General features: G+C 38.6%; 1 protein-coding gene across 4 annotated transcripts in view; it reads right to left on the bottom strand.

Moving 5' to 3' along the window:
* GPM6B (glycoprotein M6B) overlaps positions 1-13,552 on the bottom strand; it is a 61,603-nt gene that overhangs the window by 3,748 nt on the left and 44,303 nt on the right. For all 4 annotated transcript variants that reach the window (XM_044670366.1, XM_044670368.1, XM_044670367.1 and 1 more), the window contains 3 exons: positions 7,813-7,984; positions 5,540-5,613; positions 839-904 (listed from right to left, as the gene is read on the bottom strand). In XM_044670366.1, coding sequence (XP_044526301.1) covers positions 839-904; positions 5,540-5,613; positions 7,813-7,984 — 312 coding nt within the window. The remainder of the gene's footprint in view (positions 1-838; positions 905-5,539; positions 5,614-7,812; positions 7,985-13,552) is intronic.

The following is a 13,552-nucleotide window of genomic DNA, read 5'->3' as shown; positions in this document are numbered from 1 at the left end:
TACAGGTAGCTGAGAGCTAAAGCCTCAGCTAGTTCAAAATCGTTCATTTTCAGTTAATGTACGTTCTTTCCCCCTTTCAAACCATTAGCAAAAAAAGCCTTCCTCACCAAGAAATGGATTTTTTGCCCTTTTGCCTATTCTTACACATATACATATACCTCTTAAATGCTAGGCTGTGATAGACTGGATTTGAAAAACCCACTAAAGATTAAGAAGCTGAATTAGTGACATGAGAAAAGAAGTCAAATACTTCCAATTTCCCCAAAATGGCTTTTCTTCATTTTAGCTCCATTTTCCTGCCCTTTTAAATATAGGGTAACAACCAAGTCTATTCCAAAGAAAAGAAATGAATACAGCTTTGTCCAGTACAAAATCTTCAGAGCACACCTGAGATACCCCTATATTCTACATCTTACCTTTTGCTTTTCCTTCCTGACAAAACCCGAACCTTCACAAACTTTTAATTAGATTCTTCCATTGAGAAATTTGGGATTTCGTGGCTAGGAACAGGTCATATTTCAAGTCAGGATGTGTTTATTCTCGAAGCTATGAAACCCAGGACAAAGTTCAACAAAAATAATTTACCAGTGCTTATCAAAAGACCAGGGTATTTTAAGATATTTCTTCTGCTGATAGTTTCTCTTTCTAGATCACCCAATTTAGTTTAATCCATATTCTGTATCAAGACAGTTAACCTATAGCACAAGTTTACAAACAAACAACTGAACAGTGGTTGGCATTTTACCTTATCCAGCAAGATGACAAAAGCTAAAAAGGAAACTTTGTTATTTATTGGGGAAACGGTGAGACTAAGGGGTACAAGGAGAACATTACTTACCAGCGCAATCACAGTGGCACCAGCTCCAGCACAGGCCACGATGAACAAGTGATAGGACATATAGAACTAGGAAAGAGCAGTTGTAGTGTATCGACATAAGTATTTTAGTCCAAAATTAAGCATATTCTGTAACAAAGCTCACCACTTTTAAAGACAATAAAGGTATGCCCCACTTTTAATAAAGAGAAGTAAACCTTAAATACGTATGAAATGTGATTATTCAGCTGACAAAAGTATTCTCTTCCACAGAAGAACTTAAGAGTTCTCTTAATAAAACCTAGGATTTGCAAAGTGCTTTAAGGTTTACAAAGTGCTTTCTTCAAAATAATCCTTCCATATAGGTACTTATGGGAGATAGATTATATATGGCAAATGCCATAGGCATAATTTTACAGGTAAGAAAACTCAATGGCTCAGATTTGTTTAAATAAATACACCTGCTCCAGGTTACAGTTAAAGAAGAGGGATGATTTTATAAGGGGGCAGCTGGGTAGCTCAGTGGAGTGAGAACCAGGCCTAGAGATGGAGGTCCTAGGTTCAAATCTGGCCTCAGACACTTCCTAGCTATGTGACCCTGGGCAAGTCATTTGACCCCCATTGCCTAGCTCTTGCCACTCTTCTGCCTTAGAGCCAATGGCTCCAAGATGGAAGGTAAGGGTTAAAAAAAAATAAAGGGGCAGCTGGGTAGCTCAGTGGAGTGAGACAGGAGGTCCTAGGTTCAAATCTGGCCTCAGCCACTTCCCAGCTGTGTGACCCTGGGCAAGTCACTTGACCCCCATTGCCCACCCTTACCAATCTTCCACCTATGAGACAATACACCGAAGTACAAGGGTTTAAAAAAAAATCCTAAAAAAAAATAAATAAAAATAAAAAGGAGATCTAGCTCACTACAAGTTTTCTCATCCGAGTTCCATTGCTCTGATATCACACTTCCTCTCAAACAGTTAAGCTCCTTCTAGTGCAGTGGTCCTCAAACTTCTTTGGCCTACTGCCCCCTTTCCAAAAAAAAATATTACTTGGTCCCCTGGAAATTAATTTTTTTTAATTTTAATAGCAATTAATAGGAAAGATAAATGCACCTGTGGCTATCACTGCACACCCACCAAGGGGCAGTGGCGCCCACTTTGGGAATCACTGCTCTAGTGCATCAAAATGTGTTCTTTGGCTTTTTTTTTGGGGGGGGGGAAGGTGGGAAAAGTTGGGCCATTTTAAAACAGACCAACAGATTTGTTGGGAAAGAAAGATTTAAATTTAAGCAACTTGAAATTAAGGAGTCAGAAGCCAAGGACAATTAGATTACTCAAGTGATGATAAAGTATCTCTGAAATTACTCCATACTTTTTTTTTAGTCTTTGAAAAAAATTCAATTTATGTGTGACTTTTTCTGAGTAACTCTGGTAAGATGGAATCAGAATAATAGAACTGGAAGAGAGACTTGAAATGTTTCTTAGCCATTAGAAAATGATGCAGTTGAACTAGGTGAACTGTGAGGTTCCTCAAATCTTGCACCATCAACTTTCCCATTTATTGGGGAAAACCTGAAGAGGTCTAGGGAACTGTCCAAGACTTGAGTTGGAAACTCTGTCCAATGTTTTTTATAGACAATGTTTCTGTATTCACATTGTAATAAAAGATCTGTTTTAAATAATTTGGGTGGCATGAGAAATATTTAGCTAAAATTTTTAACTTTATATGAACCAGGAGGTTCGGACTTTCACAGGATTGGAACTTGAATATGGCACACTCCCAAATGTGTAGCGTCCTAGCCTATTCCTGGAATAAGTTCCAATATCTTTACGAATGTATGTATGGATGAATGAATGAAAGAGACATTTATTAAACACAATGTGCAAACTCTTATGCTAAGCATTGGGGATACAAACAAAGATAAGGTAATTCCTGCTCTCAAGCACCTCATAAATCTAATGGGGGTCGGGGGAAGTGAGGAAGGCTTCACATATAGGTTTCAGCTGCCACTTATATGGAAAGTCCCAGTAATTCTCAGGGTACATTCTCAAGGTGCATGGTACAGTATCAGTGTAATTTCCATTACTAGATCCATATCCATTTTGGCTTGGAAGCTGACAATGCCAGGAATTATCTTTTCTGGTTCTAAAGTAGCTGTGGCTGCAGCACCTGAAGAGACATTTTGGCATGCTGTATCCTCGTATGGGTTGCTTCCCTAGATGATGGCTATGGTAGCTGGGTTGGAAACAGCCAGTGTTCTGCTGGATAATACTGGTCCCAGGGTTCTTGGCTGTACTTGCTTGTCAGTGGCAGCTGAATAGCAGTTGTTGTGAGGGGTGGCATGGATGATGGGCCCCTTCACTCCACGGGGGAGCTCCCCTGGGTGATGGCTTCATGGGTCAGGATGAAAGCCTGGTGACTACTTAAATTCACAAGACCCCTGGTCCTAAGACTGCACCAGCCTCTGTTTGGAACAAATAGGGGAAAGGACCTTTTATTTCCTAGAGAAATTTAGGTGTTACTGATGTTACCTCATCTATTCTCAGGTGGTTGCCTTGGATCAGGTAGACACAGTGGCAGTGGTATCAGTCAATAATGGTGATTTTTATCAGTCAATATGATCACAATTTCCCTGACTGGTTCAGGCTTTAATCATCTCTCTCCTTTTCTGATTATCCTCAAAGCTTGCATCGCCCAACCTATTGCTTCATCATAGAGACCCTATATATGATGTACTATCTGAAAAGTTTTTTCTGATTTAGAATATAAAGTGAAAACAAAAGGAAGAGACACTTTTCCTTCCAACTGAGTAAATGTAGAAGAGAAGATTCTTCCACACAGTACCTCTCTCTGGTGATAAGGCAATCCAAGAGGTGTGAGCTTCTCCTAGTGCCCCTCTACTCACTAGTTTTGGAGGCTGGAGGTTCCCCGGTGATGTCTTTGCTTTAAAAACTACCTGAATCTAGTTCACCAAATAACTCTGTAAACCTAGGTGTCATGTGGTCTCAAGTCATGTAGTTTTTCTATTTCTTCCCTTTAGGTGCTACTAAAAACTAAATGCCCAGTGAGCTGACCCTCTAGCAAGCAACTACCATTCTGGACAGAGGTTTAAGCTTCTGAACCATTTAATCATATGTACAACAGTCTGATCACCATTTTCCATATGGCTTCCCTATGTCTAGGTGCAATGAATTAGCAGACATTTAAAAAGCAAAAGGATCGCTCCTAACTTATATGAAACAATTTATTAAAATAGTTCAAAGAAATAGAGAAAGCCATGTAGAAAGTATTTATGGGCTATAGATGCCAGAGAAGGGATTAAACCCTTATTGCCCTGTGCTAATTGCCAAGGAGTGACCACCAGCCAAGCAACAGTCTGTTCCAGCCACCTCCATCTGAGTTCTTTTTTTTTTTTTTTAAACCCTTACCTTCCATCTTGGAGTCAATACTGTGTATTGGCTCCAAGGCAGAAGAGTGGTAAGGGTAGGCAATGGGGGTCAAGTGACTTGTCCTGGGACACATAGCTGGGAAGTGTCAGTCAAATTTGAACCCAGGACCTCCCATCTCTAGGCCTGGCTCTCAATCCACTGAGCTACCCAGCTGCCCCCCCAACCCCCATCTGAGTTCTTTGACATAGAGTTGAGGGAACAAGCTGGCAAGGCTCAGATTCTAGTTTCCAGTTTTAGGGAGTTTTATTTCTATCCTATCGCCATTGTATTGTAGTTAACATTCCTGATATTCTTTGTAAACCTGACCTCTTCCCAGTAGACACTACAGCCAGGATTACTATAGCAATTGTCCGTGCCGCAGCAACTGCTGCCATCTCAAACTCCAGTTTTCTCTTCTGTAATCTAATTCGAAACCCCATCAAAAAGAGGACCCCCACGCTCAACATTCATTTAAGACCTTACCAAAGTGAGTAAAAGAGAATGGGGTCCAAGATGACAATTTTCAGAAATCCCTTTGAGCTTTTCCTCAGCCCACAAAGGAAATCCAGACACCAGGTTACTCTTGTTTTATATATTCATTAATTCAGTGGTGTTTATTGAATTATGTTCAAGGAACTGTGCTAGGCTGGGGTGGATAGAGGTGGGAGGGGTAGACCCAAAAAATAGCTGTCCTCAAGAAGCTTATAACCTGATAAGGGTAAAGAAGACATTTAAATAACTCCTATGTAAGTGCTTTCAGTAGAGTTTAGAGAAGAGGTAGTAGCATTAAGCCAGGCACTGATAGATGGTAGGGTGGGTATTTTGATGGGAGAGAGAATTTCTGAGCTAGGTAACTGGGAAGAAACGTTATTACTAGAAATGAAATCAAGAAAGAAGAAAAAGAGCTGGTGTGAGGGGAAAGACAAAACTTTTCGTATGAGCCTTAGGTTCCTCACTCGTAAAATAGGGATAAAATTGGTGCTCTTGTTAGGACAACACTTATAAACCTTAAAGTACTATAGAAATGTAGTAATCGTATCTTGTCTTTTCTTATTTTTTTATAGCTGCAATATTTAGGTGCAATGCTTGTTATACAACACCCATTTAAACTTGCAAGCTTTGTCTCTGAAGTTAAGAACATCCCAGAAAAGTGAAGACCCTTCTAGTTCTGAAAAATTATGTAAAAGGAATTCCACAAATAGGCAAGAAGGCTCTCCTTAACAGAATTAAAGCCATAGGTCGTGCACTTTCTGCTTAGAGGAACTCAATTTCTCAGCCCAAGCCCAGCAGCTGAAAGCCACTATACCTCATTTGTGTTGCAGATGCTCTCCAGGGTTGAGCCACATGCCCTGCCCGGCAAGGCATTCCAAGGGATGATACCTGCAACCGTGGATCCCAAATTTATGTTAGATTAAAACAGCAACGGCATTATGGTTTTTCATAGACTATTTCTGATCTCAATTTTAATAACAATATTATCATTTAATAATAACAATAAAACCATGCTATCGCTTTTCATGAGTAAATCTTACGCCACTGACACATAAACAAGATATGTTCCTAAAATAGCATCTGTACCCTTAATCTGTGGCTACATTCACTTGGGGAAACTGATTTTTGCAAATATAGTGCTACACATGCAGTAAAATGCTAACTTTAGTAACCATAATAGGGTTCATGGCAAAAAAATGTATTTTTTCTTCAAATTACAATAAAGTTCCATTATAATGTTTCTTTCTGGACTACAGATTCCATTAGGAACATGTTATATGTACTTTATGTATTGCTATAACATAGGAAGCTAACAAAGTTTAAAAAATCTTCATTCCCCAAAGCCAAAGTCATAATTGCACTTCTATTTTATTTTAAAACAAACACTTTAGAACAGTCATGTAATTATGTACCAAAAATATAATCAGCCTACCCTTGCCCCAGGAGATTTACAGAGAATAGAAGCAAAAATAATTTTAACACCTACTTCCCCCTCTACACACACACACACACACACACACACACACACACACACACACACGAAATGGGTACAGAATAAATCTTGAAATCACTCAGTGAATGTCTGAGCTTGCCAGCTTATTAGACAGATACATGCTAATTTCAGGATAACGTGAGATCATGGGATTTCCAATTTACATTCTTCTATACTGGACAACACAAAAGATGAGTAATGCAGAAAAAACCTCCCATGTAAATAATTCATTCTTAAGGATGTGAAAATTATTTGAGTCATGTATGCATTAGCATAATAGTCAACATGGGCCCTTTTCCTGTTTTTTAATGTGGAATTAAAAAAAAACAACACAAAAAAGCAAAAATATGTTCATCATTTTTGTGTGATCTCTCTCTCCTCTGTGTCTCTGTCTTTTTGTCTGTTTCTCTGCCTCAGTCTCTTTCTTTCTTTCTCTGTCTCTGTCTCTCTCTCTTGCACTCTTTCTCTTTCTCTCTCTCTTTGTCTCTGTCTCTCTCTGTCTCTCCTAATTTACTAGTTCATCCAGGCCACAGAAAGGAATGAAACCCTCTAAACATTTTACCTTTTCTCTCACAGGGTTAAAATTTCATACATTCATGCCTTGAAGAACCTGGTGGATTTACTTTGGTGGATTATCCAAATCAGCCGTAAGCTTAGCTGGCTACTTTGAAAATCCTATGCATGGGAAATCATATTTGAATTGGTCCATGAAAATGCTTACATATATCTGTGGTGACGGTTTACATAAACATGGCTTCAAATTTGCACTGTGTACTTTAGGCTTGAATTACAATGGCTAGAAATGGTTTCTCTCAATGTTGTTCCTTTAAAAGATTTATAAATTTGCAATTATCTGATAATTAAAAATTTTTTCCTAAGTCAAGACTATGATTGAGATAAATTATGGAAATGAGAGCTTGTTTACTATATTTGCATAATTGATTGATTGGATAGAAAAATGACTCCTCGAGTTTCCTTTGCAGCAGAAGATAAACTATTTAGCTATATATCCTCTACATACACCCACACACACACACACACACAGAGATAGATAGATAGATAGATATACATGCACACATATCCTATTTGTCCTATTTTTCCTAAGGATACAATGTTGAAAAGGTGAGACTGTCAGAAAAAACTTTTTTTTAAAAAGAAAAAAATGACAGCCTTCATTTTCATGTTGCTTCTTTTCCTGATTACTTCATATATTTAGGAATTCTCTCCCACAAGATACATCAAAGCCAGAGTAAAATTAGGCTTAAGGAGTTGGGTAAGGTAAGGTGATAAAGGTCAAAAATAAAAAAAATAAAGAGACTGGATTTGAATCCAAATCTCCCTGATTCCAAGTCCAGCATTCTATGTACCACTTAAGCCATCATGAAAATGATATATAACAAAATGACATTCCTTTGTAGCTCTAAATAATAGATCAGTCTGATGAACTGAGGATCCTCAAAGAGCAATGGAAAAACAAAGGGCACTAGGAGGGTGCCTCCCATGTTGTCTTTTATTCCATCTGAAAAATAAGTCATGAACTCAGTGGAAATAACGCAAATGAAAAGGATGATGTTAATCAGGATAAAATTAAGTACCATATTGCCTGATATCCACACAGATCTGGCTCCCTGATGCTGTTGAATTTGTCTGGGGTGACTTGATGACTTCGCAAGTTGACCATATGTTATAGAACATAAAGACTGGCACAGCTGAGAAGCCAAAGACCCCAAGCCAGGCCAATCCAAGCACGTAGGTGAGGAAAACAAACTGAGGGGAAAAAAAAAGATGCAATCAATCCATATTAAAATCTTAAAGAAGCAGTGGCTAACCGTGTTTACAAATTATAGGACATTATGAATAATCATTTATCAGAGGCTAATTAAATCTTACTGCTAAAGAGATGAAATCATGAGCTCACTTTTCTATCAGTCAGAGAGAACATTGTAGCATATAGCTGCGTCTGAGACAAAGACAACCATATAACTAGGATAGAAAAATCTGATCCAATCAAAAAGTATTAAGTGCTATTATGTATGATCCACAGAACTCGGACCTCAGGGGCAGAGCATTTAGGAGCTGAGATTAGGCCCTATATAGAATCTAGTCTAATCCTTTTGTTTTACAGATAAGAAACGGGACCCAGTCAAGTGAAGAGATTTAGGATGATAGGATTGCCTTCCCAGTATTAGATAGTGGCAGAGCTTACATTGGAATCCAGTTCTGACTATTTAATTTAGATTTGTGATTTCATTAATGCAGGTATGAGACTTCTTCCCCTCACTTTCCAAACCCCTTTCAGCTCACAAGCACTTTCTGGTTTGTGTCCTGTGCAATACTTGTAAGTTTTGACCACTAGGCTGGAGGTCTTCCTGTTGTATTTTTAATATGTTGGGTGTATCTGTCCTCTTCCTCTCTCTGCTGTTACCTGACCAGAGTTTCTTATGGTGCTTCTTTGTTTGCAGGTCATCATTGCAGACAATCTGCAGCTTATGTCCTCCATGCATATTTTTAATTGTCCTCTATGTTCTTCAGTTTTAATTCTTCTGGGATATGGTGTTGCATGATCCTTAACTACATAGAATCACTGGGAGATTATTGGTGTTAAAGACATACATTTTCCACGACATTGACCAGTGAGCATCTACTATAATAACTGCTTTATAGGTGCTACTCTGGATTTGGCAGCTACTAGGTCATCTCAATTGTTCAATAACTAAAGACTGGTGAGATATAATTTTTGTAGGAAGCTTTATTTTTGAAAAACAGTTCTATTTAGAAAATAACAACTGCTAGAGAAAACAATCTTTTAAATAGATACTCCCACAGTACTTGGCTCTTATTGCCCCCACTTAGAATAATGCAGTATGATAAGCAGCATAATTTAAGAAGCATATTGATAAATTGGTCAGTATCTAGGAAGCCAATTAGAATAGTCGAGGGCTTTGAGTCCAGGTCATAAGAAGACTTGTTGAAGGTTTTTAGTATATTTAGAATGGAAAAGAGATAGGGGCAGCTGGGTAGCTCAGTGGATTGAGAGCCAGGCCTAGAGATGGGAGGTCCTAGGTTCAAATCGGGTCTCAGACACTTCCCAGCTGTGTGACGCTGGGCAAGTCACTTGACCCCCATTGCCTAGCCCTTACAAAGTATTGACTCCAAGATGGAAGGTAAGGGTTTTAAAAATAAAATAATAAAAAAAAAAAAAAAAGGAAAAGAGATGACTATTGGGAGGAAATTGAGGAGTGGAAAGAATGAGATGTCATTCTCATGTATGACTCTTTGTTATCCCAACTGGGGTTTTCTTGGCAAAAATATTGGAGTGGTTTGTCATTTCCTTCTACAGATCATTTTAAAGATGAGGAAGCTTAGGCAAATGGGGTTAAGTGACTTGCCCAGGGTCATACAGCTAGTAGGTATAATGAAGCCTCCTTTGAACTTGGGTACTGTACTCTCTTAGCCACCTACCTGTCTTCTCAATCTTTAGAGCTGTCCAAAATTCAAATGGACTGCCTTGAGGAGTAGTGGATTCCCTTCCCTGGAGGTGCTCAAGGAGAGGCTGAATGATGACATGTTGGATATATTATAGTGGGGGTTCCTTTTAGAAACAGGATGGACTAAGTAGAGGCAGAGGTCCCTTCCAATTCTCAAAATTCTGTAACTTAGAGTGATGAAAATGATCTCCTAATGGAGTGTTAGAAGCCTGAATGTTTCTTTTTAAAAAAAGAGCTTAAAATAATACTGAAATAAGCTAACTGCACATCATGCTGGGGGAAAAGTCTCCATATTTTCTTCTAGGCTTGTTCGGTCTTTAAAAATTCACAGCAGCTTTGCAAGAAATGATTGGACTTAAAAAAAGAAGAAAAAACTCCTGCTCGTGCTCACCCACGCTTTGCCGTGGGCGATCTCAGGAAGAATATAATGATATTGCTTCACTTTCTTCCTAACCTTCAGCCTTGACTACCAATTTTTGGAGAGCTTTGAAAAGCTGCCTCAAACACATTGTGGTATTTATATTCTCAGAATGTACACCCACAGGGAGCGAGTGGGCGAGGACTTGGAGTTCTTGGAGTTTAAACTTTGTCAGTGCTTTTCTAGAAGGGAGGAGACTGAGTAAAAGCTTCAAGAACCAATTTTAACTTTCAGATTCTGTGTGACTGGGGCTATCAACATGTGTTGGGTTCAAGAACTGAAGTGCCACAGGAACTCCAAATGTATTCTTAACCATTTCGATCGCTTCCTAGGTAGACTTATTGGTTATGTCACACCTGAAGCCTTCACACTTCAGTAATCCTTAACTCTAAAAATACCCTCATAGGAAGTAGCAGGATTTAGGTGGTATTTTTGTAACACTCTACAGACTTGTCGAGCATATTTGCTGCTTTCTGTTATTCTACCAAATTGTGTCCCAGACTGAGTCTCATGCCTCTCTCCTTCCCTTTCTCTCTTAAAAATTTGCATGTTGTTGTTCTGTACAAATACTCAAAGATTTTGCAGTTGAATGATTCTTCTGATGTGATTCTGGGTACTTTTCTCTCAGCGGGCCTCTCGCTCCTTTCTTTGGGAAGAGAGGTGGGACTGGAAGGAAGGAGAGAGAAGAGAGAGCTCTCCGCCATCAGCTGCTGGTGGCATCTCGGAACATTCAGATGGGTTTCTATGGTGAATTCCTGGGTGGAGGATGCCAATTAAAAGCTAGTTAAGAGTCTTTACAAAAAGGGGGCTATCTTTCTTTTTCTCTGTTGTTAAGGACAAAAATGAAATTACTTAGAGACTTTTTGCCTTCTTTCCCATAAAACAGTTCCCTAGTCTGTTGCAGATTGATGGAATACTTTTTCAACTGACATATCCTATTATAACTATCACTTACTCCTCACAAGACCCTCGGAAAGGAAGTCTGCTTTGTTAACCCCTTGAAAATAAAGGGAAAAAAGAAAGAAAAAATAAAGGGGAGAAAAACAAAGAAAAAGTTTTGTACTAATGAATGATGAAAAGGCAGCTGTTTTTGTCGTTGGAGGACTCATAGTAACCTTCTAGGGGTTTTTTGGGGTAAAAGATATTGAGTTTGCTATTTCCTTTTCATGCTCTTTTTACAAAAAGAGGAACTGAGGAAAACAGGGTTAAGTGACTTGCCTACAGTCACACAGCTAGTAAAAAAGCCCAAGGATGAATTTTAACTCATATAAATCTTCCTGATTCCAAGCCCAGGGCTCAATGCAGTCAAACTAGTCAATGGAAACAGGGGTGCCTAGACTGTCAAAAAGTTTGTTTATATACACAAGATGTACAATGAATGCTGGTTGAATGAAAATCTAAGGTTCTTTCCTAAAAGGCAGCAACCATATGTCACCTACTCAAGCCAATAAGCATTTATAAAGCAACAGGCACTGTGCTAAGTCCTGGGGAAATGAAGAAATGCAAAAATCATGAGCACTTCAAGAAGCTCTCATGCTAATGGGGCAGTGGGGGTGGGGGTGGGGAGGGAGAATATGCAAACAACTATGCACCTACAGGACACACGTAAAGTAAATGAGAGGTCCTGGATGTTTGAGGACAATTGTAGGGTTTGATTTTAAAAAATTCATCTTTGCAATAATACTTTGCTTTGTCAGGCTATATGTCTTAATTGGCAGTTTAAAAAGTCTGGACACCACTGCTATAGCAATAAGAAGAACAGGAATGCTAATATCTAACATTTATATAGTGTTTTAAGGTTTCTAAAGTGCTTACACCCTGGCTCTGGAGAATCTGGGTTAAGGTAACTGCCTAAACAACCTGGGCCTCAGTTTCCTTATCTGCAATATGAGGAGATTAAGCAAGATACAGGCTCTGGGCAACAAATATGACATTCCACCGAACCTCTCATCAGCACTATGATATATAAATATATCTGGGGATAACACTTGTATTACATATATATATATATATATATATATATATATATATATATATGTAATACAAGTGTTATCTCCAAAATACAGAGACTTAAAGAGTTTGAGTGATTTCCCCCTTATGTAGCTAGTGAGTGATGATATCCTGGGCAAGTCATTTAATCTTCTTTGCCTCAGTTTCCTTATTTATAAATTGAGCTAGAGTAGCAAATGGCAAAACTCCTATGTCTTTGCCAAGAAAAGCCCAAATGGGGTCAGAAAAAATGGAACAGGACTGAAACAACTAAACAACAATAATACACAGCTAGAATGAGATACGGGATCTAAATCCAGAGCTTTCTGACTCCAAGTCCAATATTCAATCTACCACATATGTTCCAACCTGTTAATGAAGTGATCAAAAATTGGATTATAGATTCAAACCAGGAAGGGAACTTAAAGGTTATTTATTTTAACCTCTCCACTTTAGAAGGGGGAAAACCTAAATCTCAGAGAGCAGAGAGACTTTCCCAAGGTCACACAATTATTAAGTGGAAGAGCATGAATTTGAATTAGGTCCTCTAACTCCAAATTCTTTATAACCATCTAATGGAAAGATTTTACCCTGCCAATTAATATTAAAAAAACTAAGCATCTACTCTGAGTAATGCAATGATCTGGGACAATTTTGAAAGATCTATGACAGGGAATGCTATCCACCTCCAGAAAAAGAACTGTTGAGTCGGATGGATGGCAATCAAACCATAATATCTCTCACATCAGTGTATTTATGGTTTTATTTTGGGGTTTTGGTTTTGTATGAGTGTGCTCTTACAACAATGACCAATACAGAAGTATGTTTTGTGTGTTAATTTTTTAAAAAGCTAAGTATCAAAATACAACATATTTTCACTGACTAAAACCAAAACCCACACAAAATATTTTAAATGCCACCTTGCCCTTGAAAAGATGTTCAGTGTCACTCACAAAATTATATCAGTCAACTAAGCATTATATAATGACTTCTTAACTGGAAAAATTTAGCACAGGTAAAATTTAAGGTAAGGACTAGATCATTCTACCAGTGACAAAATTTCTCTACCAATGTACCTAGCTAGACACCCTCTTTGCAATTTAAAGAGTCTTATAGAGTTGCCTACAGCTCTGAGAAGTTAAGCCTAAGGTAATATAATCAGTGTGTGACAGAAGCGGGTTATTGTTTTACTGTTCAGTTGTTTTTCAATCATGCTTGACTCTTCATGACCCCCTTTGAGGTTTGCTTGGCAGAGGTACTAGATTGATTTGCTGTTTCCTTCTTTAGCTCATTTTATACATGAGGAAACTGAGGCTAAGCAGAGTTAAAAAGTGACTTGGCCAGGGGCAGCTGGGTAGCTCAGTGGATTGAGAGCCAGGCCTAGAGACGGGAGGTCCTAGGTTCAAATCTGGCCTTAGACACTTCCCAGCTGTGTGACCC

The sequence above is a fragment of the Gracilinanus agilis genome, chromosome 3, assembly GCF_016433145.1.
Source record: "Gracilinanus agilis isolate LMUSP501 chromosome 3, AgileGrace, whole genome shotgun sequence".
Taxonomy (NCBI): domain Eukaryota; kingdom Metazoa; phylum Chordata; class Mammalia; order Didelphimorphia; family Didelphidae; genus Gracilinanus; species Gracilinanus agilis.
The sequence above is the reverse complement of the archived record's forward strand: the minus strand, read 5'-3'. Positions and strand labels throughout refer to the sequence as shown.